Here is a 24,083-nt window from a genome sequence, read left to right as displayed (position 1 = left end):
TTTTTAGTTTTGGAGCTTGTCCTGGAACTCACTCTGTAGACCAGGCTGGCCTCGAACTCACAGACATCCGCCTGCCTTCCGAGTGCTGGGATTAAAGGCGTGCGCCACCATGCCGGGCTAGAACTAAGATTTTTAAAGTTAGTATGGGTTTACACCCTAAAAGTTAAAAGTTACACCATAAAGTTAGTCCTTTACACCTGTCTGGCTGATCTCTCATCATAACACTGCAAAAACAAAAGAAGGCCCGTTGTTTTTAAATTTCATTTTGAGACAAGGTTTTACGTTTTCCAGGCCTGTTTTGAACTTCCTATGCAGCTGAAGATGACCTCCTGTCCCCATCTCCCTGAAGCTTCATGCATGTCAGGTAAGCATGACTTCACAACTGAGCTGCAGCCTCAGCCCTGGTCTCTCGGTTCAGAGATGATTAGAAACTGGGTTTAGAAGACTTCCGGTGAGTGGTGGTGCAACCCCTTTAGTCCCATCACTCGGGAGGCTGAGGCGGGAGGGTCTCTGTGAGTTCGAGGCCAGCCTGGGCTACAGAGCGAGTTCCAGGACAGGCTCCAAAGCTACACAGAGAGACCCTGTCTCTCATAAACCAAATTACAAAGAAGTGGGTTTAGAAAAGGCGCGATCAACTGCGGAAGCCACAAGAGCCGGGCCCCAAATTTGACTCCCACAAGGAGGTGGCTAAGAGCCCAGTCCTGTCTGTCTGTCTGTCTGTCTCTCTCGCTGCCCTCCTGAGCCAAGAGATGAATTTGACCAACGGCAGAAGCGAGGTCCAGGGGACTGAGGCTGGACATTTTGGGGGCCAGCGTGCAGCTGGGCCCCCCGGTCCTCCCTCCGGGCTTTGGGATTTGACATCCCACGGCACGGGACGAGGGAGGGAGGGAGGGAGGTGCGGGAGAAAGCGCGATCAACAGAGGGGACCACAGTGGGGAAACTGAGGCAGAGCTGTCACAAAGCGCGAGGCAGGTGGGGAAAGCTCCCCTCGGGGGAGGCGGCCGGCCCCGGCCAGGTCGGGGGGGCTCCTTTCTGCCTTACTCGGGCTTTTTGAACCCCCACCCCGAGGTCACAGCCAGCGGGGGCGGCGGAGGCCCAGGCCAGGTGCACGCGGGAGGCCCAGGTGGGAACTCGCGGCGCGATCGCAAACTTGAGCGGCCGCGGCGATCCCCGGGGCGAGCGGGCGATCGAGCGTGAGGCCGAGGGAGGGAGGGAGAGAGAGAGGCCGCCGAGGGGGAGCCGGGCCGCCCTGGGTGGGGCCGGGGAGGGCCGGGGCCGCGGGCGGCGCCGGGACACGTGACCCGGCGTGTTGTGGTCCGGCCCGCGTGGGTGGCGGGAGCGGCGCGGGGGCGGGGCGGGGCTGGGCGGGGCGGGGCCGGGCGAGTGGGGGGGGGGGGGGGTGTGGGCGGGCCTGCCGGGCGGAGGGCCGGGTCACGTGACGGGGTTTAAATCTCCCGCAGCCGAGCCGCGGGGGCGCCAGTGCCGCGCGTCGAGCGGAGCAGAGGAGGCGAGGGCGGAGGGCCAGAGAGGCAGTTGGAAGATGGCGGACGAGGCGGCGCTCGCCCTTCAGGCCGGCGGCTCCCCTTCCGCGGCGGCGGCGGCGGCGGCGGCCGCCATGGAGGCCGCGGCGGCGCAGCCCGCCGAGGAGCCGCTCCGTAAGAGGCCGCGCCGAGACGGGCCTGGCCTCGGGCACAGCCCGGGCGAGCCGAGCTCCGCGGCGGGGACCGCGGGGTGTGAGGCGCCGAGCGCCGCCGCCCCGGCGGCGCTGTGGCGGGAGGCGGTCGGGGCGGCGGCGGCGGCGGCGGCGGCGGTGGCGGGCGCGGAGCGGGAGGCCCCGGTGACCGCCGCGGCCGGGGACGGAGACAATGGGTCGGGCCTGCGGCGGGAGCCGAGGGCTGCCGACGACTTCGACGACGACGAGGGCGAGGAGGACGACGAGACGGCGGCGGCGGCGGCGGCGGCAGCGATCGGCTACCGAGGTGAGTCGGCGCGCCGGGGCCGGGGCCGCGCAGTCGCGTCCCCTCCGCGTCGCCGCCTGGGGCCGGGTCCCGGGCTTGGCCGGGGCCCCGAGGGCTCCGAGGGCTCGGCGGCGGCGGCGGCGGCGCAGCTCGGCCCTGGCTCGGCGGCGCGCGGCCGAGCTCGCCGGCCCTGCAGCGGAGCCGGCCGCGCGCGGACTCGCCGCTCGCCTGGGCCGCTTTGCGCTGCGCGCAGTCGCCGGGGCGGCCGGCTCTCTGGCTCGCGGTTGGCGGTGGAGAAGTTTATTTTTCCGCCCCTCCCTCGTATTCTTTCTGGACTGACCCAGAGCGCCTTTATTAAAGTTGTATGTGCCTCGCAGCAGCACACTTTGGACTGTCGTCCCCCCCCCCCCCCCCCCGTGGATCGACCTGCGATTGCGTTTGCAATCTGACACCTGTGTGGTGGTTTTGTTTTTTTTTTTTTTCCTTTCTTCTTCTTTCTTTATTTTTTTGGACCGATGTACTTTTTGAAGTTGGGGATTCTAATAGACCAAAAGCTGTTTCGTGAGGCATGGTCTTCAAAATGTAAGGAAATGACTGTTCCTGAGGTTGCATTTAGCGCCTAGGTATATCGGAGTGGTAGTTTTACTGTACTTTTTCTTCTGAAATTATGTGCTCATAATATTTTTTTTTTAGTTTCTTACATAGCTAGTTCTGAGACAAACCGGCTGTGTTTGCCATATTGACACTGAAGGTGCTGTATATGTAATAATGTTGTCTGAGCTGCTTTTGTCTAGAATTTATCGCAGTCTGTCAGTGTTTGTGGGCCATTTAATGGGGCATTGGCCATGTATTCAAAAAAGAAAAAAGATGGCTTTTTAGGGACTGGAATGGTAAATAGCCCTTGATTTCAGCTATTAAAAAGAGACAAGCGTATTGTAAACTATTTTTTACTTTTTAAAATTTTTTTTCGAGACAGGGTTTCTCTGTGTAACAGTCCTGGCTGTCCTGGAACTCACTGTAGAACAGGCTGGCCTCAAACTCACTAAGGTCCGCCTGCCTCTGCCTCCCAAGTGCTGGGATTTTAAAGGCTTGCACCACCACCGCCTGGTTTGAGGTAACTTCTATTTGATGCATTTCATGGAGGTGTAGGGTTTTTTTTTTGTTTTTTTTTTTTTTTTTAGTCCTAGATGTGGAGCCCTCATCCTGTTCGAGGGCATGCTTCCCCCTGAGTTAACACAGACTTTTTTTTTGAGATAGGTTCCCACCTTAGCCCAGGCTGGTCTGGCTTTCACTAGATTAGAGAGGTCAGGTTGCTCTGAACTTGTGTGCCTCCCACCTGCTGGCACCACAGCTGTAAGTTCCTGTGCCTGTCCTGGTTTTCCTTTGTCTCACCTGAGTCTCCCCATGTGGTCCACACTGGCCTTGAGTCCCAGTGCTTCCAGGTGTGTACCCCAGGTCCAGATGCAGAGCCACAGCCTTTGGTTTCCTCTCACAGACAACCTCCTGTTCCCCGATGAGATCATCACTAATGGCTTTCACTCCTGTGAAAGCGACGAAGAGGACAGGACTTCCCACGCAAGCTCTAGCGACTGGACTCCACGGCCCAGGATAGGTACGCCTCAGACCAATGCCTTCTCTCTCCGCCTTTCTTTTCCAGACAAGGGGCTTTGTAGCCCAGGCTAGCTAAATAGTGTGCAGTCTATTGCACCAGCCTCTGGAGCATACCATATCCAGTGCTCTTTTTCTTCTTTACACCTTCTCTTCCTTCTTTTTCCTCCCTTCTTTTCCCATTTTCTTGACTCCTTTGACAGTTCCATGTGTCCCAAGCTGGCTTTAAACTCACAGAGTCTAGGATGTAAGGATGATGTCGAATTTCTGGTCTTCTGCCTTTACCAGCAGCCCAAGTGCTGGGATTTTAGGTGTGCTGCACCATTTCCCTTTTGTCTGGGGCTGAGGATGTTCCTCATCGCTATCCTTTTTCTTTTATACCAGCTTTTTCTCTTTTGCTCTGTATGTACCAGTATTTTTTAAAAAATTGTCTGCTTGCTTGTTGAGACAGGATCACTTGGAGCCTAGACTGGCTTGAACTCACTGTGTAGCCCCATTGACCCTGACTTTGAGATTGTCTTGTGTGAAGTGCTGGGGATTGTAGTTAGGTCCAGCTGTTTGTACCAGCTTTAAGTTCTGTCGCCTTTACCATTTAGATCTAGTTCCTCAGGTATCGGTGAGATTTTTTTTCTCCTCGGCCTCCTGCATGCTGATTCTGAGTTCTCTTCATCTTCCATCCATTTTACCCTTAAAATACAATCAAAATACTTTTAGACCTGCCAGGCAGTGGTGTTACGTACCCTGAATCCCAGCATTAGGGAGTCAGAAGCATGCAAATCTGAGTGAGCTAGCCTGGTCTACATAGCAGTTCCAGGTCAGCCAGGGCTACAAAGAGAAATGCTGTCTTGAAAAAACGAAACCTTAGACCTAAGCAACATACACACACACACACACCCACACACACACACACACACACCACACACACCATCCCCACCCCACCCCCAAGCTCTTCCTCATTCAGATCTATACCTTTACATGGTACTCCCCCCCCCCCCCCAAGCTTTTGGAGACAGAGATTTTCTGTATGTAGCCTAGCTGTCCTGGAACTCACTCAGACCAGGCTGGCCTTCTAACTCACAGAGATCACTTGCCTTTGCTTCTACCTCCTGGCTCTAAATTGTATTTTCTTTACATAAAAATTTTATATATTGCTGACTTATTTACTTGACAAAATAAATGAAGTTTTAATTAGAAGTGGAATTGATCTGAGTCTCTCTTCCCTTACTATAGGTCCATATACTTTCGTTCAGCAGCATCTCATGATTGGCACCGATCCTCGAACAATCCTTAAAGATTTACTACCAGAAACGATTCCTCCACCTGAGCTGGATGATATGACACTGTGGCAGATTGTTATTAATATCCTTTCAGAACCACCAAAACGAAAAAAAAGAAAAGATATTAATACAATTGAAGATGCTGTGAAGTTACTACAAGAATGCAAAAAGATAATAGTTTTAACTGGAGCTGGGGTATGTAAGATGCATAAGACCAGTAGAGAGAGACCTAGGTGTATGTTTTATTCCTTTGCCAGTTAATTTTGTTCTGCTCTAATTGGAGCCTTCATTCATAATATAGGTGTTTAGAAACTGCCAAAACTTGAGATGCAACAGCAGTTGCTAAATTAGTTCCGTGTTTTGAAAAGTCTGACAACTTTAAATGTTTGTCTGTTTGTAGCACAATCGGTAAGTGGAATTATGGCTTTTTTTTTTTTAAGATCTTATTTGATCTTATTCGTGTGTGTATGAGGTTTTGCTTGCATGCATGTATGTGTACCATATGTGCCTGGTGCCAGCAGAGGCCAGAATTGGGTGTTGGATTATAACTGGAGTTCTAGTCAGTTGTGGGCCCCCATGTGGCTGCTGGCAACCAAATGTAGCCTCTCTTAAAGGAGCAGCAAGTTGTCTTTAATGGCTAGGTCATCTCTCTTGTTCCTGTAATTCAGTTTGTTTTTCATTTGTTGTGCAGGGTGTTTTACCTGCATGTATGTTTTTTTGTTCTCTTGTGTGACGTGCCTAAGGAGTCCAGAAGGCATCAGATCCCTTGAAATTGGAGTGACTATGGTTGTGAGCCTCCAGGTCCTCTGTAAGAGCATCAAGCTATCTCTCTCTCCAGCTCCTGGAGTTTAAACACTTTGTATCCTGGCTCCCAAAGGAGAGTTAGTGAACTTGGATTCTTTTGCAATGTATGGTAGCAAGGCTTTAGTGGAGACAGAGTCCATATTCATGGAGAAAGCAGAAACTTAATTCATGGTTAAAATAGGTAGTATTGGGAAGGTAACTTTTTTTTTCCCCCTGAGACAGGGTTTCTCTGTAGCTTTGGAGCCTGTCCTGGACTAGCTCTGGCCTTGAACTCAGAGATCCACCTGCCTCTGCCTCCTGAGTGCTGGGATTACAGGTGTGCACCACCACCGCCTGGCGGAAGGTAGCGTTCTTACTTTTTCTTCATTTTAACTTGGTAAGATTGTAGAACTTAGCCTTTTTCATTTGACGTGGCCTAAGACCAAGTCATATTCTATGTTGTGTAGTATATTAGACATTATGTTAGTAGCAAGAAACACATTGAGCAAAGTGAAAAGGTATTAAATGATCATTAAGAATCCCAGTTCTGGGAGGAAGAGGGAGGAGAGCATGCCAAAGCATGTCAGTGTGCACTAGCCCCTCAACCCCAGAATAGAATTAGTTTTGCCTTTAGGTATGATTTAGGCAAAGGTTGGGTTTTTTTTGTTTTTTGTTTTTGTTTTTTGGTTTGAGACAGGGTTTCATTGTGTAACAGCCTTGGCTATCCTGGATCAACTATAGCCCAGGCTGGCCTCAGATTCACCTGCCTCCGCCTCTTGAGTGCTGGTATCAAAGGCCCTCACCACCTGTTTTTGGTTTTTTGTTTTGTTTTGGTTTTGGTTTTTTGTTTTTTGTTTTCAAAACAAAACACATGGTTTGTCTTGTGTTGGGGTGTGTGGCAACAAGTATGCTATGGCACCCACTGTGGAAGTCAGTGCAGTTTGAGTTATCCTCTTCCTCTGTGTGAGTCGTGGCTTCAGGCTTGGTCAGAAGCACCCTAGCTCTGAGCCACTCTGCAGGCTCCCAGTTTTATTTTGAGACAGGGTCTTTAACTTACAGCCCCAGCTGGCTTGGAACTTTCCAGGGGCCATCCCAAGTGCTGGGATTGTTAAAGGGATGGACTAGGTGTTTTGTTTTTGAGATGGTTCCTGTAGTAGAATGGTCTCAGCCTTGCAGCATCCTCTTTCAGTGGTCAGGTGTTGGGACTAGGGTGTGGTCTGGAGACAGTTTTCTTTCACTGTAAAGCTGGAGCAGAATGAAACTTGTTGATTCTCCTATTGGGACTGCCAGGGTTTATCTGAGGAAAAGTATTGTGTCTAAAACCTTTTATACCTTTTATTCATTTAGAAACAGTATCTTGCTGTGTAGCTCTGGCAGAATTAGACCTTTCCTTTGTAGAACAGGCTGTCTTCAAATTTGCAGAGATTTAAAATTAAAGGCAGGTGCTACTACACATGGTTATTTAAGAAAAAGTTTGTGTAGCTGGGAGGTGGTGGTGCAGGTCTTTAATCCCAGCACTCAGGAGGCAGAGGCAGACGGATCTCTGTGAGTTCGAGGCCAGCCTTATCTCCAAAGTGAGTTCCAGAACAGCCAGGGCTGTTACACAGAGAAACCCTGTCTTAAAAAAACGAAACCAACAACAGCAAGAAAAAATTGTGTGTACACAGATGAGGATGTCTGAGGACAACTGGCCAGCATTCTTTCCTTCCGTGTGCTTCCTTCCTCAAACAAGTCACCCAGCTCGGTAGCCTTGAGCTGCAGAGCCCTCTCCCTGGCCCTTTATTGTCATTATTTGTGCTGCTGGGGATTTGAACATGGGCACAAACACACAACTGACTGGTCCTTAGCACTTTTTTATCTCTGTTGAGATAGGTTTTCACTGTGTTGCACAGGGTGGCTACCTGAACTGAGGTGATCCTGCCTCAGTTATTTTACCTCTGACTATACATTTGTGCCACTGTTCTGGGTTTTGTTTTTATTTTAAAAAATGGAGCAGCCTTGCTTTTGGGCCACCAACCAGCTCCCAAATTATGACCAGGAGACTTTATTAGTTACGAATGCTCGGCCTTAGCTTGTCTTGTCCCACTGGCTCTCATAACTTGCGTTAACCTGTTTCTCTTCATCTACATTTTGCCTCAGGGCTTTTCCCTTTCTGTATGTCCTGCATTCTTAGTTTCCTTCCTCTGTGTCTCCCTCTCTTCCTTCCTTGTTCTCTCTTTCTACTCCAGCCTGCATTCCTCCTATTTATTCTCTCTGCCCACCAGCCCCACCTATCCTACTGCCTAGCTATTGGCCATGTAGTTTATTAGCCCAATCACATGCCTTAGGCAGGCAAGGTAAAACAGCAACACATCTTTGCATAATTAACAAATGCAGCATAAACAAATGTAACACACCTTTACATAGTTAAAATAATATTCCACAACAAAAATCACATCCTTAGCTGGGTATGGTGATTCAGGTATGCTTTGATCCCAGCATTTACCTGTCAAGGCCTCTCACCTGACTAACCTCTGCACTGGGATATAGAGACAGCTCCCTGGAGCTCAGTGGTTAGCCAGCCTAACCAAAGTGGTGAGCTTCGGTTCAGCAAGACACTGTTTAAAAAAATGAGAGGCTAGGTGACCCATGCTTTAATGCCAACACTGTGGAGGCAGAGGCAGGTGTATCTCTGAGTTCAGGTCAGCCAGGGAAACATAGTGAGACTCTGTTAAAAGACGAAAAAACGAAGAACCTATAAATAAATGTTATATTCTTGGACTGGAGAGATGGTTCATGAGCTCTTGCTGGTGCTGCTAGGCAGGGGGTCCAGGTTCAGTTCCCAGCACCCACATGACACCTCACAACTGCATGATCTGATTCTTTCTGACTTCAGGACACCAGGTGCCCTTGTAGAGCACAGGTATACATGTAGTTCCCCACATAGGTAGAAAACAAAAATAGTAAAACAAAGCTTTTGGGGAAAAAAATTACTTTCTTATGGTACGTGTTAGGCAGTAGTTGTACTACTGAATAACAAGGACCCACACCCCCTTTATTGAAAACAGTTTCTCTGTTGTGATTGTCCCTAGCTAGTCTTGGAAATTAAGCCTAAACTACAGTCATGAAGCTGTGTGCCCAGCTTACAGTCTAGTCAGGAAGTTTGAGAGCTCCAGTGTTCTTAAGGTAGTGAAAGCTAGCCATATGAGGACAGTTTCTTCAGGAGTGATTATCTGGTCGAAAGGCTTGCCTACTTTTTGGTTAAAAAAAAATGAAATTGATTTACTGAAACCAATTGTATTTCAATTGGTACTTTATTTAAATGCTTAAAAGTTTTTAAGATTAGCCCAATTTAGCACCACTGAAAACAATATGTGGCAGATTAATTACTCTCATTAGTTTACCTGTTTAATCTGTATTTAAAATTAGAAGGGTTGTATTGCTGTCCCCCCAAACTCACTTTGTCTTTGAGTTCTTACCACCAAATTGTATATGCTAGAGGTACTAATTATGAAGGTAGACAATTGAATGTTGTGAATTATGTCTTGTATATTCCAGGTTTCTGTTTCCTGTGGGATACCTGACTTCAGATCACGAGATGGTATTTATGCTCGCCTTGCTGTGGACTTCCCAGATCTCCCAGATCCTCAAGCCATGTTTGATATTGAGTATTTTAGAAAAGATCCAAGACCATTCTTCAAGTTTGCAAAGGTATCACAGGTTTTTGTTTGTCTTTCATGAAAAAGTGTTGTTGTCATGTACATAGGTGTCTTAAGTTGGCATTCATCATCCAGTGAATTGGATGCTACGTGTGGTAGGAACTTCTGTTTTAGGACTGATGGAAAATAATGCACTTTTGGTCTTTTGCCTGTGTTTGTCTTCTCCTCCCCTGTGGAGGTTTGTAGATGACTTGTGTGAATTTTAATCTATTTTTTCAGTCACAAGTATGTACGTGTATGTTTTGTAGTGGACAAGTTTTAACATGTGCGTCTATCTGAAAAATGGTTTTTAATTACCAAAGATTGAAGTTACTTTTTTTTTTTTTTTTTTAAATGCACATTGGTGTGTTGCCATGGGTTTCCTGTCTCCTGGAACTGGAATTATAGAAAGTTGTGAGCTGCCATATGGGAGCTGGGAATTGAACTTGAGTCATCTGGAAGAGCAGTCAGTGTTCTTAACCATTCAGACATCTCTCCAGCCCAAGGTTAAATTTTTTTGTGAACAGATGACAGGACCCTTGTAGCTCATAGGTCAGTCAGCAGCTGCATGTGGCTATTGAATATTTGAAGTGTGTTGACATAAGTGAGGGGCATACTTACTGGATTTTAAAGATTTTGCTAAAGAAAAGTGATATTCTAATTGCATTTAGAAATATTTGTTTGGTAATATGTTTAGGAGCCAGGCATAGTGGTGTATTCCTGCAATCCCAGGATGCAAGAGGCAGACACAAGACTTGTTACTTCATGATCAGCCAGGCCTACATTGTGAGACTCAGCTTCAAAAGCAAAGCAGTAACAAAATTGCTCATTAGGCATTGGGAATTTTCATTGTAATGTGAACTAGAAAATTGAAAATTGCATACGTGGCTCCATGTATTGCTGTGCAGCTCTGCTGTATAGAGTTGATATATTGCCCCAAATTTTTAGTCACTAGGAAATTTTCGATTTTTCTTCAGTTTAAAATTTTTATTTATGTGTATGTATTTTTTGAGACAGTCTGATGTAGGCCAGGCTGGTCTTGAATTTTGCACAGCCATGGATAGCTTTTGAGCCTCCTGATCCTCCTGTCTCCACTGATCACCATTCATCCTCCTGTTAGTTCATTGTTATGGAACTTGTAAATGAATTTGAAAAGCTCTTCTGTATTAAGGAGACATTTAAGAGAATCGAGAAATTAAACAGGATCTTAGAAGTTTCCTTTCAGGAGGGATGGAGTGGTGAGTGGTGGTGCACACGCCAGAGTGCACCTGTGGAGGTGACACGACAAGGTACTTTAGGGACCTTGCAGACACACACGGGAGAGTTACAGAACTGTGCGCTGACAAAAGATTTCTTGATGGATGCAGGACACTGATGCTTTATGACTTCAGTAAGTAGGTACAGGCTTAGAAAGGTCAGCAGGTAACTACAAGTTACTTTCATGTCTTATATAAGCATAGTAGGTTAGTGTTTCTATGTTAATATCCCCAAGATTTTTCCTGTAAATTCTGTTGTGAGTGGGGAAACTGCATTGCCAGAAGTAGTTATTTTTCCATTTTACCAGGGTTGTCAAGTGCAGATACATAGTTAAATATAAGAGTTCCATAATTTTTAAAATTACATTTACTTATTTTGTGCGTCCGTGTATGTGCAAACAATATTTTGCTCTTCAGGGGTTTATGAAGTCTGGAATTCCAGTAACCCTGGCACGAAGTGCTCTCCAATAATGTGTAACAAGTCAGCTGTATATGTCCCTAATCCCAGGGTTCAGGTGGTGGAGGCAGGAGGATCTCAAGAGTTAAGAGGCCAGTCTCTGCTAAACACTTGAGTTCCAGGCCAGCATGGGTTACAGTGGTAGAGCTTATTTGAGCATAAGGCCCTGGATTCAGGCCCCAGCAATGGACACACATGCTATAATGTGGTTTTGTTCTTAGGTTTTAATTGCGTTTATGGGGTGGGTGGGGGGCCTGAAAATTAGCCTTCATAGAAAAACAGAAATGGGGGAATCAAAGAGCCCTCAGCTTATGGATGATATTCTATGCATAGACCTTAACAGCTCCACCAGAAAACTCCTTTCATATCATTCAACAAACATGGCTGGGAAGGAAATCTTGGTGAAAAAGTCACCTCTGACAACAAAGACTGGAGAGATGAGCCAGTGCTAATGAGTGAACAATACTTGGAAAGGTCAGAGGTCAGTTTCTAGCATCTATGTCTCTACAACTGCCAGCTGTCACCAGTCCAAGCCTTTACCGCTGGTCTCCGGCCTCCACCTCCATGGCACCTGCACTCACCCCCACCCCAGACGTAATATAATGAAAAGTTTTTATATAGGGGCTGGAGAGATGGTTCAGCAGTTAAGAGCATTTGTTCTTGCACAGAGGACCTGGGTTTGGTTCCTACCACCCATGTGGTGGCTCACAACCATCCATAACTCCAGTTCTCCAAGGGGATCCAATGCCCTCTTCTGACATTCTTGGGGACCAGGCAAGCATGTGGTACATGTTCATATTACCTTCAGGCAAAACACTCACACATACAAAATTTCTTTTTTGGGGGCGGGGAGGTCGTTTCGAGACAGAGCTTCTCTGTAGCTTTGGAGGCTGTCCTGGAACTCACTCTGTAGACCAGGCTGGCCTCCAACTCAAAGGGATCCACCTGCCTCTGCCTCCCGAGTGCTGGGATTAAAGGCATGCGCCACCACTGCCCAGCCGAGACCCTTTGTTTAATTGAGCCTTATACATGTGAAATATGCATAGCACGTGAAGAATGTATAATGCTCTATACACCATTACAAGGTGAAATACAAGTGTGTGGGTTTTGCCTGTACATGTTCAAGTTCAGTAGGGATTAATTTTTAGCTTCACTAACTGGAATACTTTGATTCGAATAGACAGATTGGCATAGTATCAGAAAAAAGCTTGTTCTGTTTTCTAATGTGATATAACATATAATTTCAAGTATGGCTGACTGTGAGCTATGAATTTATTTAAATGGACATATAAGTGCATATGTTTATATGGTACACATTATGCTGTTGTATATACATTATGGAATGGCTATAGCAAATTAGTAACATCCATTATTTCACATACACATTTCTACTCTTACATTCAGACATTTCAAGTACACAGTGTTATTAATTGTAATCAATGTTGTATAATAAATAGATCATCTAAACATCATTCTCTGTCAGATTATGTCTGCTCACCAGACATCTTACCCATTCCATTAACTTGAGAGTTAGTTGTTAATGACTGGGAGTTGCCAGGCTGTTTTCATAACACATGAATACTATAAAATACTACTGTACTGTCCCTAAGTCAGTTCAGTAACAGCCAAGTCCACTTAATAGATCATCTCTGACTACTTTTGCTATATGAGACCATATGGCAAAATGTATAGCCCATAAAGACTAAAAATCACTTATGACCTTGTATAGAAAATGAAGTGTGCTTTGTTAAAGTTAAATATCCTCTAAGAGGTAGCTGGCAAAAAGTTTTGATCAGTAGAGTAAAAATTAACTCCACTGGAGTTTTGTGAATGAAATGAGTGTGAGGAGGGTTCTTTCCTGGAATTTTTGTTCCTATTTTCCCTTTATGGGCATGTGTGTGATGTTTATGCAATGTCCAGGGTATAAGTATGCCTATCACAGGTGGTGGCCAGAAGTTGACTTTGGGTGTCTTTCTCCATTACTCTCTTCATATTATGTATGAAAGGAGGTTCTCGTGTAGACTCTTCATTGGGGTCCCTGTTTCTGCTTCCTGCGCGCAGGAATTACAGCGCTTGGTCCTCCAGTTTGCAGTGCAAATGCTTACCTGCTGACCCACCTCTCCAGCCCTTCACTTTTTTGTGTGTGGTGCTAGGGAGTGAGCACTTTGCTTTCCACATGCTGGGCAAGAGCTGCCCCTTGAAGTTGGTGCCGGCCTTCATTCTTCACAGAGTGGAGAATTGATTTAGGTTGTTTCTTACCAAATTCAACTGGCTTTCACTGTTCCACAGACTCTAAAATTGGATGAAGCTTTTAGTTTTGTTTTTTGTTTTGTTTTGTTTTTTTGTTTTTTTGAGACAGGGTTTCTCTATGTATTGCGCCTTTCCTGGAACTCACTTGGTAGTCCAGGCTGGCCTCAAACTCATAGAGATCCGCCTGCCTCTGCCTCCCAAGTGCTGAGATTAAAGGCGTGCACCACCACCGCCCGGCCACCTTTTAGTTTTATAGGAACTGCAATAATACCCTGCCTTTTAGGATCTTTGTTTATACTGCTAGAAACTTAGAGGCAGAAAGCAGCTAGCATCACTGGAGGGAAGACTTTTACGTGGAAGCTCTCCTGAGAGTTGACTTGTTTGTTTCTGAGACAGGGCTTCTCTCAGTAGCCCTGGCTGACCTGGAAGATTTGTAGACCAGGCTGGCTTCAATTTAGAGATCTTCTTGTCTCTGCCTCTTGAGTGTTGGGATTAAAGGTGTGCACCGTCAGTCCCCTGCAGAGTGTTAGCTTTTTAAAATATGTATTTTAAACTTAATCTCAGTAGCATGGCCCAACACTCATGATTGGTTTTTTCCCCCTTGAAACTGGGTTCCTTTGTGTAATAGCTTTGGCTGTCCTGGAACTTGCTTCATAGACCAGGTTGGTACCTGCCTTTGCCTCCCAAATGCTGGGATTAAAGGTATGTGCCAGCATGTCTGGCTTGAATGGTTTCTTTTTTTTTTTTTTTTTTTTTTTTTTTTTTTTTTGGTTTTTCAAGGCAAGATTTCTCTGTAACAGCCCTGACTGTCCTGCAATTCACTCTGTAGACCAGGATGGCCTTGGATTTAGAGTTCTGACAGCCTCTGCCTCCTGAGTGCTGGGATTAAAGACGTGCACACACCCTCCAACCTGCCACTGGTTTCTCAAAAGGCTTCAGGATGTTCAGACCTGAGGTGACCTGTTTTTTTAAGTAAAGTTCGTTAGAATTCTATAATTTCTAGCTGTCCCTTAGTGTGAAAACTCTGTGCTGGGATTACAGGATGTGCCATTCAGTTCAGCCTATAAGTGTTTACAGTATATGTTGGAATGGAGAGCAGAAATCTTGGATTTTTGTGTAATGGACCACCACATTCATGACTTTATAGAACTAGTTCATTGCTGGGTATGATGGATTTAATTCCAGTACTAAGGAGGCAGAGGCAGGTGGATCTTTTGAGTTCAAGATCAGCCTGGTCTACATAGTGAGTTCCAGGAGAGCCAGGGCTATGTAGACACAGACCCTGTCTTCTCCCCCCACCCCCACAAAAAAAGCTTATTAGGTTTTATGTAGCAGTTACTGAGTGGAAATTCTAAACTTGTGAGTTACTAAATAGGTTAAAAGTCAAGTCCTCTAATCCTACAGAAGCCTCAGCCCTGTTTACAGTTGCTGTCTGTTCTTGCCATGTGTTCATGCAGACAGAACCATCCTTATGTGCACACAATTTCAGTTTTCTGCTTAAAACCAAAAAGATTACTCCCTGGTGACTAACTTGCTTTTTTATGTATGTCATGGACTGTTTTTCAGGTCAGTGCATGAGAGCCCTCTCATTCTTTCAGTGGCTGAACATTGCACTGTACGGATAAAGTACATTACTATACAACCCTTCTCCCTACTGATGGACATATGGTTGTATTTCTTTTTCGCTAACATTGTGATGGGTTAGAGAGGGCCTGTAATGTAAGGAAGTAGAAAGTACAGCTACTTTAAAGCAAAAGGAAGAAACTTCCTTTGCCATAGTCACTTACTAAATGAAATTGAATAAAAACACTGTCAAAAGTTGGGAGGACCGAAATTGATACTTTTTCTCTGATCTTTTTGCCATGTGTATATCTGAATTCTTTGTTTTTAAAGAAGAAACAGCATTGAAGCATTATTTGGGGGGAAAAACACACACACAAAATCCAGCAACTCAGCATTCATGAGCAGCTCTGTTCTATCCCAGTATGCCTGTGCAGTGGAAGGAAAGCAATTGTGGTAAGGAATTAATAAAACTTCAGCTTTAAACTCCAGCAGGTTGATATTTGTGAATGATGAATCAAAAAGTTTTCAATAATACATTGACAGCCTTTTTTTAGTTGTGAAGTCACCATACCTTTGATATCTGTAATTTCAGTGTAAAGTTCCCCTTTTTTTCCTTAAAGAAAAAAAAAAAATCTGAATTTACAGCCAACAAAATTTTGATGTACCTAAGGTATGTATTTCTTCTGACTTACATTAAACATCCATTAAGATGTGTTTAAGGGTCACCTTATCTTGTTTAAGGGGCCAGGTTCACTAATTGCTGAGTTTTCATGTAGTAACAAGCCTTTTTCTAGGTGTGCCATCCATCTATATGCTTTAAAATACTCATGGATTTTGCTTATTAAAGTATATACATGGGGGTTACCATTAGTACATTTTTTGACTAAACATAAGCAGCATTTCTGTTATGCTTATTTCATTAGTCAATGTAAACCTTTCTGCCTTTTGCATTATATAGGAAATATATCCCGGACAGTTCCAGCCATCTCTGTGTCACAAATTCATAGCTTTGTCAGATAAGGAAGGAAAACTACTTCGAAACTATACTCAAAATATAGATACCTTGGAGCAGGTTGCAGGAATCCAAAGGATCATCCAGTGTCATGGTTAGTAAACATCAACAGTAGTTTTCTGTAGTGTGCTTAGTTTAATAGAAGCATCAGGCTTGGAAAGAAGCTGCTTATCTAGTGTCATGATTAAGCATTATTTGATAATCTTGAGTGCACATAACTGAAAAACACACAAAAAAAGCAGAAATAAGGCCTTAGATGTGGTGGTGCATGCCTTGTGATAGGAAGTTCAAGGCTATCTTTGACTATACAAGATACGACTGTGCTAAGGTTGGAACCTTCCATTTGTAGAATTTTAGTCCTTGCAAAGTTATTTATTGCAATAGCTTTAGAGGATAAGGAATACATACATATACACACGTATTCTTAATATATAAACTATATATCATATAGATTATATCCTTGTAAGACTTCAGGAGAACTCAGGTTAAAGTTTTTATGGTGGAAACCACAAATATTTCAATAAAGTAGGTGTATTTTGTTGTTTTAGGTTCCTTTGCAACAGCATCTTGCCTGATTTGCAAATACAAAGTTGATTGTGAAGCTGTTCGAGGAGACATTTTTAATCAGGTAATTGAATTCATCTGCTCATTGTGGGAACTTGATGTTTGTTGCTTCTGCCTTGGTCATTTCCCCTTAAAAGAAAGTGTGCTGGACTTCCTGATGCATTAGTCTCTGTAAGGTGACATAGTCACAGCACTCAGGCAGAGGCAAGTCTGGCCTACAGAGCAAGGTTCCAGGACAGTAACACAGAAACCCTGTCTCAAAAAAAAAGTTGGAATGTTGCTAGAAAGCTAACATTTAGAGTCCTGGGTTTGCTCTCCAGAACCAGTAAATCTAGTGTTTGGGCACATGCCTATAATCCCAGCACTTTGCAGGCTGGAGACTTAAGAAGCTGAAGGTCATGCTCAGCTACAAACAAGTTTGGGTTAGCCCAGGTTACCAACAAATCTAAGTCCTCTTTAGTTTACATCTCCTAAGTACCTCCTTACTAAGTCTAAAGTAGGGGGCCTGGTGACAAGTTTGAGGGAGTTCCACCATTGTCCTTCCCTCTCAGCTTTGATCAGAATTTGGAGCCTTTCTTATATTAGTTGTGTAAGCTTTCAAACATTTTCAAAATGATAGTGAAGTATTTACTATAGGAAAATATAGCAACACACATCCAGAAATATGTCCTGCACAATCATGTATAATAAGGAAAAAGAGTATTGAAAAGGAGTTATTTTCACAAACATTTTTTAAAAAGTCAAGTTTGCATTTTTTTTCCTGTGCTCATGTTTTGCATATTTAGTATTTTCTGTGCACACATTTGTGCATGGGAAACAGACAGCACATGTGAGGACAGAGGATAAAGGAGATCAGGGTGTTGGGGGTCAGTCCTCAGTCCATCCTATGGACTCTAGGAGTTGAAGTTGGTTGTCAGGCTTGGCAGGATTGTCTTCACCTGCTGAGCTGTCACCTGGCGCAACAGTAGACACTGTCAAGTCTGCTTCTACATGGCTTGGTTTCCTGGGAATGTTGACTGCTTCTAAGTTGGGCTCCCTTCGCTTTCCCATTTGGTGCAGGTAGTTCCTCGTTGTCCTAGGTGCCCAGCTGATGAGCCACTTGCTATCATGAAGCCGGAGATTGTCTTCTTTGGTGAAAATTTACCAGAACAGTTTCATAGAGCCATGAAGTATGACAAAGATGAAGTTGACCTCCTCATTGTTATTGGTTCTTCTCTGAAAGTAAGACCAGTAGCACTAATTCCAAGTAAGTTGATGGGTTAGGGGTACAGTGCCGCATGCCATGTGTTGTGGGTCTGTGTATGAGGCAATTGTATTATTTATATTTAGCTCACAAGTATGTATGTGCACCATGTTGTCCCTATTGGATCTCCTGGAACTGGGGTTACAGATGGTTGTGAGCTCTCATGTGGGTACTGAGAATCGAACCCCAGGTCCTTTACAGTAAGTGTTCTTAACCACCAAGCCATAAGCTTTACTTTTTAGGTGGTCTTCATAAAGTGACATTTTGATATGGGAAGGGGGCTGTGAAGACAAGTAATACCGACTCATACTTTTTAATGGTGTGTGTATTTAAAGTTGCAGAGGGTTTGAGTCAATTAATTCCATGTGTAGTCTATTTATTTTTATTTATTTGTGGGGTATTTTGCCTACATGGATGTCTGTGTGCCTACTTTAGCCAGACAAGGGTATCAATCCACTAGACCAGTGTTTCTCAACCTTCCTAATACCTAATACTGCCACACTTCAAAACAGTTCATGCTACTTCCTAATTTTGCTACTACATTTGTAATAATGTAAATACCTGTTTTCTGATGGTCTTAGAAGACCTCTGTGAAAGGGTCCTTTATCCTTCAGAGAGGTCATAACCCAGGCTAAGAACCATTGTGTTCTAGAATATGGAGTTCATTGTACAGTAATCCCTCATGTGTGATCAGATACATAGCCTATTATAGGTGTTATTATCTGGCTTATGATAGAAGTGTGTGTGCACATGAGAGTGTGAACCAGAGAAATGAATTAATCAGCAGTGAAGAAGGCTATTTTGGCGGGGGTGAGGGAGTGTTCAAGACAGGGTTTCTCTGTGTAATAGCCCTGGCTGTCCTGGAACTCACTTTGTAGACCAGGCTGGCCTTGAACTCAGAGATCCACCTGCCTCTGCCTCCCAGAGTGCTGGGAGTGAAAGTGTGCACCAACACTCTTGTAGAGGACACACCATGAGGCCCCCAGCAACCACATGACAGCTTACAAGTTTGTAACTCCAGTTTATATGGGATCTCGCACCTTTATTTGGCCAAAGTGGTCACAAGTACTCACTGTACACTTACATGTAGGTAGGCACATAAAAACCTCTAACCCCACTTTTCTTGAGACAAGATCTCTCTCTAGCCTCGGACTGGTACTTCTATGCAGACCAGGCTGGAGTCACACTCAGGTGTTATGCTGAGTGCTGGGAGAAGAAGCATGCACTACCACTCCTAGCTAGTAAATCTTTCATAGCCAGGAATGGTGGCACACATTTGTAAACCATGTGGTGGGGTGAAGGCAGGAGGGTCAGGAGTTCAGAGTTCCAAGGATAGCTTCTGCTACACAGCAAATTTGAGGCCACCCTAGGATAGATGAAAAATTAAAGTTCCATTCCATGATTGTAGTTCCACAAAGATGTTTGCTTATATCCAGGAGCTGGGCACAGCAGCTAGCACCTTTAATCCTATCAGGCAGATCTCCGAGTTTAAGGGCAAGCCTGGTCTACATACATAGTGTGTTCCAGGACAGCAAGAGCTACAATTGTGAGATGCTGACCGCTAACCGCCCCCACAAAAAGTTTGTCTAATCCGTTTCTGTCATGTTTCTGCTGGTACCTCCACTGTATAAAGCAGCTGAGAACATTTATTTCTGTTACATTGGATGTGTCCTTTTGTTAGAGGCTAAGAGACATCTTAAGCCTTCAAAATACCTATAGCTACATGTTAAGCTAATTCAAAGAAATGTTATTTTAAAGTTGTAAGCTTTCTGAGCTGGAGTTCTCTGAGGCTGGGGCAGGATTGCCCTGAGTTTAAGGCCAGAGAGAGTGGGAGAAAAGTAAATTATTTGTCATTGATAGGAAATTGATTTTGAAAATGTTTATAGATTTGTATGCTCTCGTGTGTGTGTGTGTGTGTGTGTGTGTGTGTGTGTGTGTGTGTGTGTGTGTGTGAGAGAGAGAGACAGAGACAGAGACAGAGACAGAGACAGAGACAGAAAGACAAAGACAGAGAGGGTCCCACTGGGGTTCTGGCTGCTTCCCTTGAGTTCTCCCTGGATTAAAGGGGAGGGCATATACATTTGTTTTGGTTATAACTGCTTTCTCTTTTTCTAACTCCCCTTTCCATTCTTGTTTTTAGGTTCCATACCCCATGAAGTGCCTCAAATATTAATCAATAGGGAACCATTGCCTCATCTGCATTTTGATGTAGAGCTTCTTGGAGACTGTGATGTCATAATTAATGAGTTGTGTCATAGGTTAGGTGGTGAATATGCCAAACTTTGTTGTAACCCTGTAAAGCTTTCAGAAATTACTGAAAAACCTCCACGAACACAAAAGGAATTGGTTCATTTATCAGAATTGCCACCAACACCTCTTCATATTTCAGAAGACTCAAGTTCACCTGAAAGAACTGTACCCCAAGATTCTTCTGTGATTGCTACACTTGTAGACCAAGCAACAAAGAACAAAGTTGATGATTTAGAAGTACCTGAATCAAAAGGTGGCGTGGAAGAAAAATCACAAGAAGTACAGACTTGGAGGAATATGGAGAGCATTAATGTGGAAAATCCAGATTTCAAGGCTGTTGGTTCCAGTACTGGAGACAAAAACGAAAGAACTCCGGTTGTGGAAGCAGTGAGAAAGTGTTGGCCCAACAGACTTGCAAAGGAGCAAATTAGTAAGCGTCTTGATGGTAAGGAATGCTGTTTGTTGAACCATTTTCAAAGTCTTGTGTTCCAAGAAAGATGACACCCAATGTCAGATTTGGGCACAGACACACCCACCCCACCACCACACACACACCATGAAAACCTTCAGCGTTCTGACATTAGTTGAACAGGGCAGTGCTGTGTTTGTGTGTTGAGTTAGAGAAAGGTGGTTTTTTTGTAGGCAGTACTGTGATTAAACCCAGGGCTTCAAACGGCCAGGCAAGATCTACCAACTGAGTTACAAATTCAGCTCCAAGAGTGGCTTTTAAACTACATTACTGTGCTGTTTTAAGTGGTAGAAAAAAAATTTTTTTTTAAACTGTGGGTCAGCTTACACACATAATCATGTTCTAAGTGAGAGGTACTGTCAGATAAAATTCAAGGTATGCCTTGAGGATGTACCCTCTTCTAGAGGCTGCCTTGTTTCAGATCTTACTGGACATGTTTTATCCTATCAACTGTTAACATAGGTGGAATAGTTTTACTTTTTGGAAGATACTATATAATAGGTAAATCCAAACTTAAGTTATGGCACAACCCAACCTCTACAATACTTTGTAGGAACTAATTTGGTCTTTTTAGGTCAGGCCTCACACTTGAAGAGCAAGCTGGCCTTTATTGGTTTTTCAAGACAAGAGTTCCTCTGTAGTTTTGGCACCTTTCCTTGGAACTCACTTTGTAGCCCAGGCTGGCCTCGAACTCAGAGATCCACCTGCCTCTACCCCCAACCCCCATACCCCTGTGCTGGGATTAAAGGTGCACACCACCACTGCCCGGCTGTAAGCTGATGTTTAAATGTGTGATCCTTGGTAAGCATCTAGACAACAGCAGAGCAGTGTAATATAAAATCCATTTTCCATGCCCTATAAAACCTCACCAGACATTTTATATGTAGCTTTGGCTGCCCTCAACAACAGAGATCTGCTTTTCTGTCCTGATAGCTGGTATTAAAGGTGTGTGATGCCCAGTTTTGAAATTACAAAATGTAGTTTCTCAAGTTAACATAGCACAGATCCTTCCCTTTTAGTTGCTAGAATTGTGGCCACGAGCCATCACAGAGCCATTACATAATTATCAATGGTTATACTTCCTGCTTCCATCTCCCCAGTGCTAGGATTCAAAAATATGTGCCACCTGGCTTATGTAATACTGTGTATGAACTCAAATTCTAGTGAGCAGAATAAATCTTTGACCTTTGGCAGTATACTGAATTCTGGAGGCACCATCTACTTGTGTCTGTGTAATTGTAAAAAGCTGATAAAATCTTTTAATACTTGTGAAGCAGAATAACACTTTGTTTTGAACTAAACACCACTCCACAAAACACCCTGATAATAGAGCCAAACATTTGTTTGGAAATTATAGTAGAGGTGATTCAGTTATGCAACATACCTCCTCAGTCCTGTGTGCGCGTGTGCATGCGCGCTCTGTGAATTGTACTTGCCTGTATCAGTTAACATGTAAGCCTACAATACAGGTAGAATGAAGACAGTGAGTTCAAGGCAGATCTGGGTCAAACAGGTAATAATACAATGGTTCTGCCAAACTAAAGGTAACATTTCTTACTGCTGTATTTCAGGTAATCAATACCTTTTTGTACCACCAAATCGTTACATATTCCATGGTGCGGAGGTGTACTCAGATTCTGAAGACGATGTCTTATCCTCTAGTTCCTGTGGCAGTAACAGTGACAGTGGCACATGCCCGAGCCCAAGTTTAGGAGAAGCCATGGAAGATGAAAGTGAGATTGAAGAGTTCTATAATGGCTTGGAAGATGATAATGATAGACCTGAAGGTGCTGGAGGATCTGGAGCTGATGGAGGGGATCCAGAGGGAGTTAATGAAGCTACAGCCATGAGACAGGAGGTGACAGATGTAAACTGTCCATCAGACAAATTATAAAACATTGTTACACTTGTCCAGGTACAGGAATTGCTCCACCAGCATTGGGACCTTCAGCATGTCAAAATGAATGTTTACTTGTGAACTTGAACAAGGAAATCAGAAAGATGTAATATTTATAGACTGGAAAATAATTGTCATCACAATTTTTAAAGTTCCATTATTTCTGTACTTGTACATTCAACACTAACTTTTTTTTAAAGGTACTAGGTATCTTTAATCAGTTGTTAGTTGACTTCAATTTCCTTTAAAGGTTCATCTGTATGATACATCCCTGTGTATATATAATTTTGTTTTTGCCTATTGATTTTCAACATTTTAAAGTTTTCAAAAAGCCATTGGAATGTTAATGTAAAGGGAACAGCTTATCTAGACCAAAGAATGGTATTTCACACTTTCGTTTGTAATATTGAATAGTTTGAAATCCTCAAATTCTGTTTGGCTGAACTTTTTATTTTTAGCAGTTAGTTACCTTTGAAAACACTGGCATTTTCAAAAACTTGTGGCAGCTAACTTTTAAAATCACAGATGACTTACAACGTGAGAAGGAAATCAGCATGTGTGGGGAGCACTCCAAACTTGGTGCTTGGAGTTTGAAGCATATTTAGTGCTTATGATGGCTTTTGTACCTGCTGCAGATGTAATGTCAAAACAAGCCCCTGAGACTAACCTGATAAATGGAAAATGTTTCAGTTGCTCTAGAAACAATAGTGCCTGTCTATAGGTCCCCTTAGGTTGAACAATAGCAAATATTTAAACGATCACTGTGGTAGAGCCTCTGTAGATCTTCACCACAAGTATTAAACTGCCAAGATGTGAACATGCAAAGCCTTTCTGAATCTAATAATGGTACTTAGACTGGGGAGAGTGTAATATTTGGAACTGCTGTTTTCCACTAATGAGGAAAGCAACGAGTCTCTTAATTACACGTTCTAAAGTAATAAACTATAACTCACCCAGAAAGTACATTGTTTCCTGTTGAGAGGATTTGGTGTAATGTATCCCAAAGTGTTAGCCTTGTATTATGGAAATGAATACAAATCAGATAGTCAATGAAACTAGTTCTTATTTATTTAAAAGCTTAGCTTGCCTTAAAACTAGGGATCAGTTTTCTGAACTGCAGAAGCTTCTAGCCTTTCAAACAGTTCACACCTCAAAGAAATTGCAGTCAGTACTTAATTTTACAGACTACTTTGGAACATTATCCCCAAACTTAAATATTCATGTTTGGTTTAGTATTTATTACCAAAAAAAAAAAAAGTTTTGAAATATAGCTGTTCTTTATGCATAAAATACCCAGCTAGGACCGTTACTGCCAGAGGAGAAAACTAATTAAGTAGCTCATTTCCTTACCTAAAAAAAGCTCTCAATCTGAATTTGGCTTAACTAAAGAATGCCGTATATTTAGTTTTCCATTTGCATGATGTGTTTGTGCTATAGACAATATTTTAAATTGAAAAATTTGTTTTAAATTATTTTTACAGTGAAGACTGTTTTCAGCTTTTTATATTGTAAATAGACTTTTATGTAATCCGGCATATGTTTTGTAGACTGTTTAATGACTGGATTATCTTCCTCAAACTTTTGAAATACAGTGTTTTATACTTGTATCTTGTTTTAAAGTCTTATATTAAAACTGTCATTTGACCTCCCCCCCCTCCTCTTAACTTACAACCCAATAAGGCTCACTCTTGTCAACACTGGTTGTAGCAGATAGATGGTTCTTAGGGGACATAAACTTGACTCTCAGATTTGCTACTGCCCTGTGTTAAGACAAACAGGGTGGTGGTGGTGTCAGACCAGAACACCTTCCACCTCTATT

General features: G+C 43.7%; 1 protein-coding gene across 1 annotated transcript; it reads left to right on the top strand.

Moving 5' to 3' along the window:
* The first annotated feature begins 1,467 nt into the window (after window positions 1–1,467).
* Sirt1 (sirtuin 1) lies at window positions 1,468–23,871 on the top strand. The gene is made up of 9 exons (XM_036168319.1): window positions 1,468–1,979; window positions 3,454–3,570; window positions 4,797–5,038; window positions 9,164–9,316; window positions 15,788–15,935; window positions 16,390–16,469; window positions 17,465–17,651; window positions 19,789–20,343; window positions 21,939–23,871. Exons 1-9 carry the CDS (start codon window positions 1,541–1,543, stop codon window positions 22,259–22,261), a joined length of 2,244 nt encoding a protein of 747 aa, XP_036024212.1. The 5' UTR covers window positions 1,468–1,540; the 3' UTR covers window positions 22,262–23,871.
* Window positions 23,872–24,083: the final 212 nt, after the last annotated feature.

The sequence above is a fragment of the Onychomys torridus genome, chromosome 18 (genome assembly GCF_903995425.1).
Source record: "Onychomys torridus chromosome 18, mOncTor1.1, whole genome shotgun sequence".
NCBI classification, from domain to species: Eukaryota; Metazoa; Chordata; class Mammalia; order Rodentia; family Cricetidae; genus Onychomys; species Onychomys torridus.
The sequence above is the reverse complement of the archived record's forward strand: the minus strand, read 5'-3'. Positions and strand labels throughout refer to the sequence as shown.

Excerpts from the sequence above, each read along its gene's own strand:
- Sirt1 (XM_036168319.1), top strand. The coding sequence starts at position 1,541 with ATGGCGGACGAGGCGGCGCTCGCCCTTCAGGCCGGCGGCTCCCCTTCC. Across the intron at positions 15,936-16,389 it reads AAGGATCATCCAGTGTCATG|GTTCCTTTGCAACAGCATCT; the intron begins GTTAGTAAACAT and ends TTGTTGTTTTAG. Across the intron at positions 20,344-21,938 it reads AATTAGTAAGCGTCTTGATG|GTAATCAATACCTTTTTGTA; the intron begins GTAAGGAATGCT and ends GCTGTATTTCAG.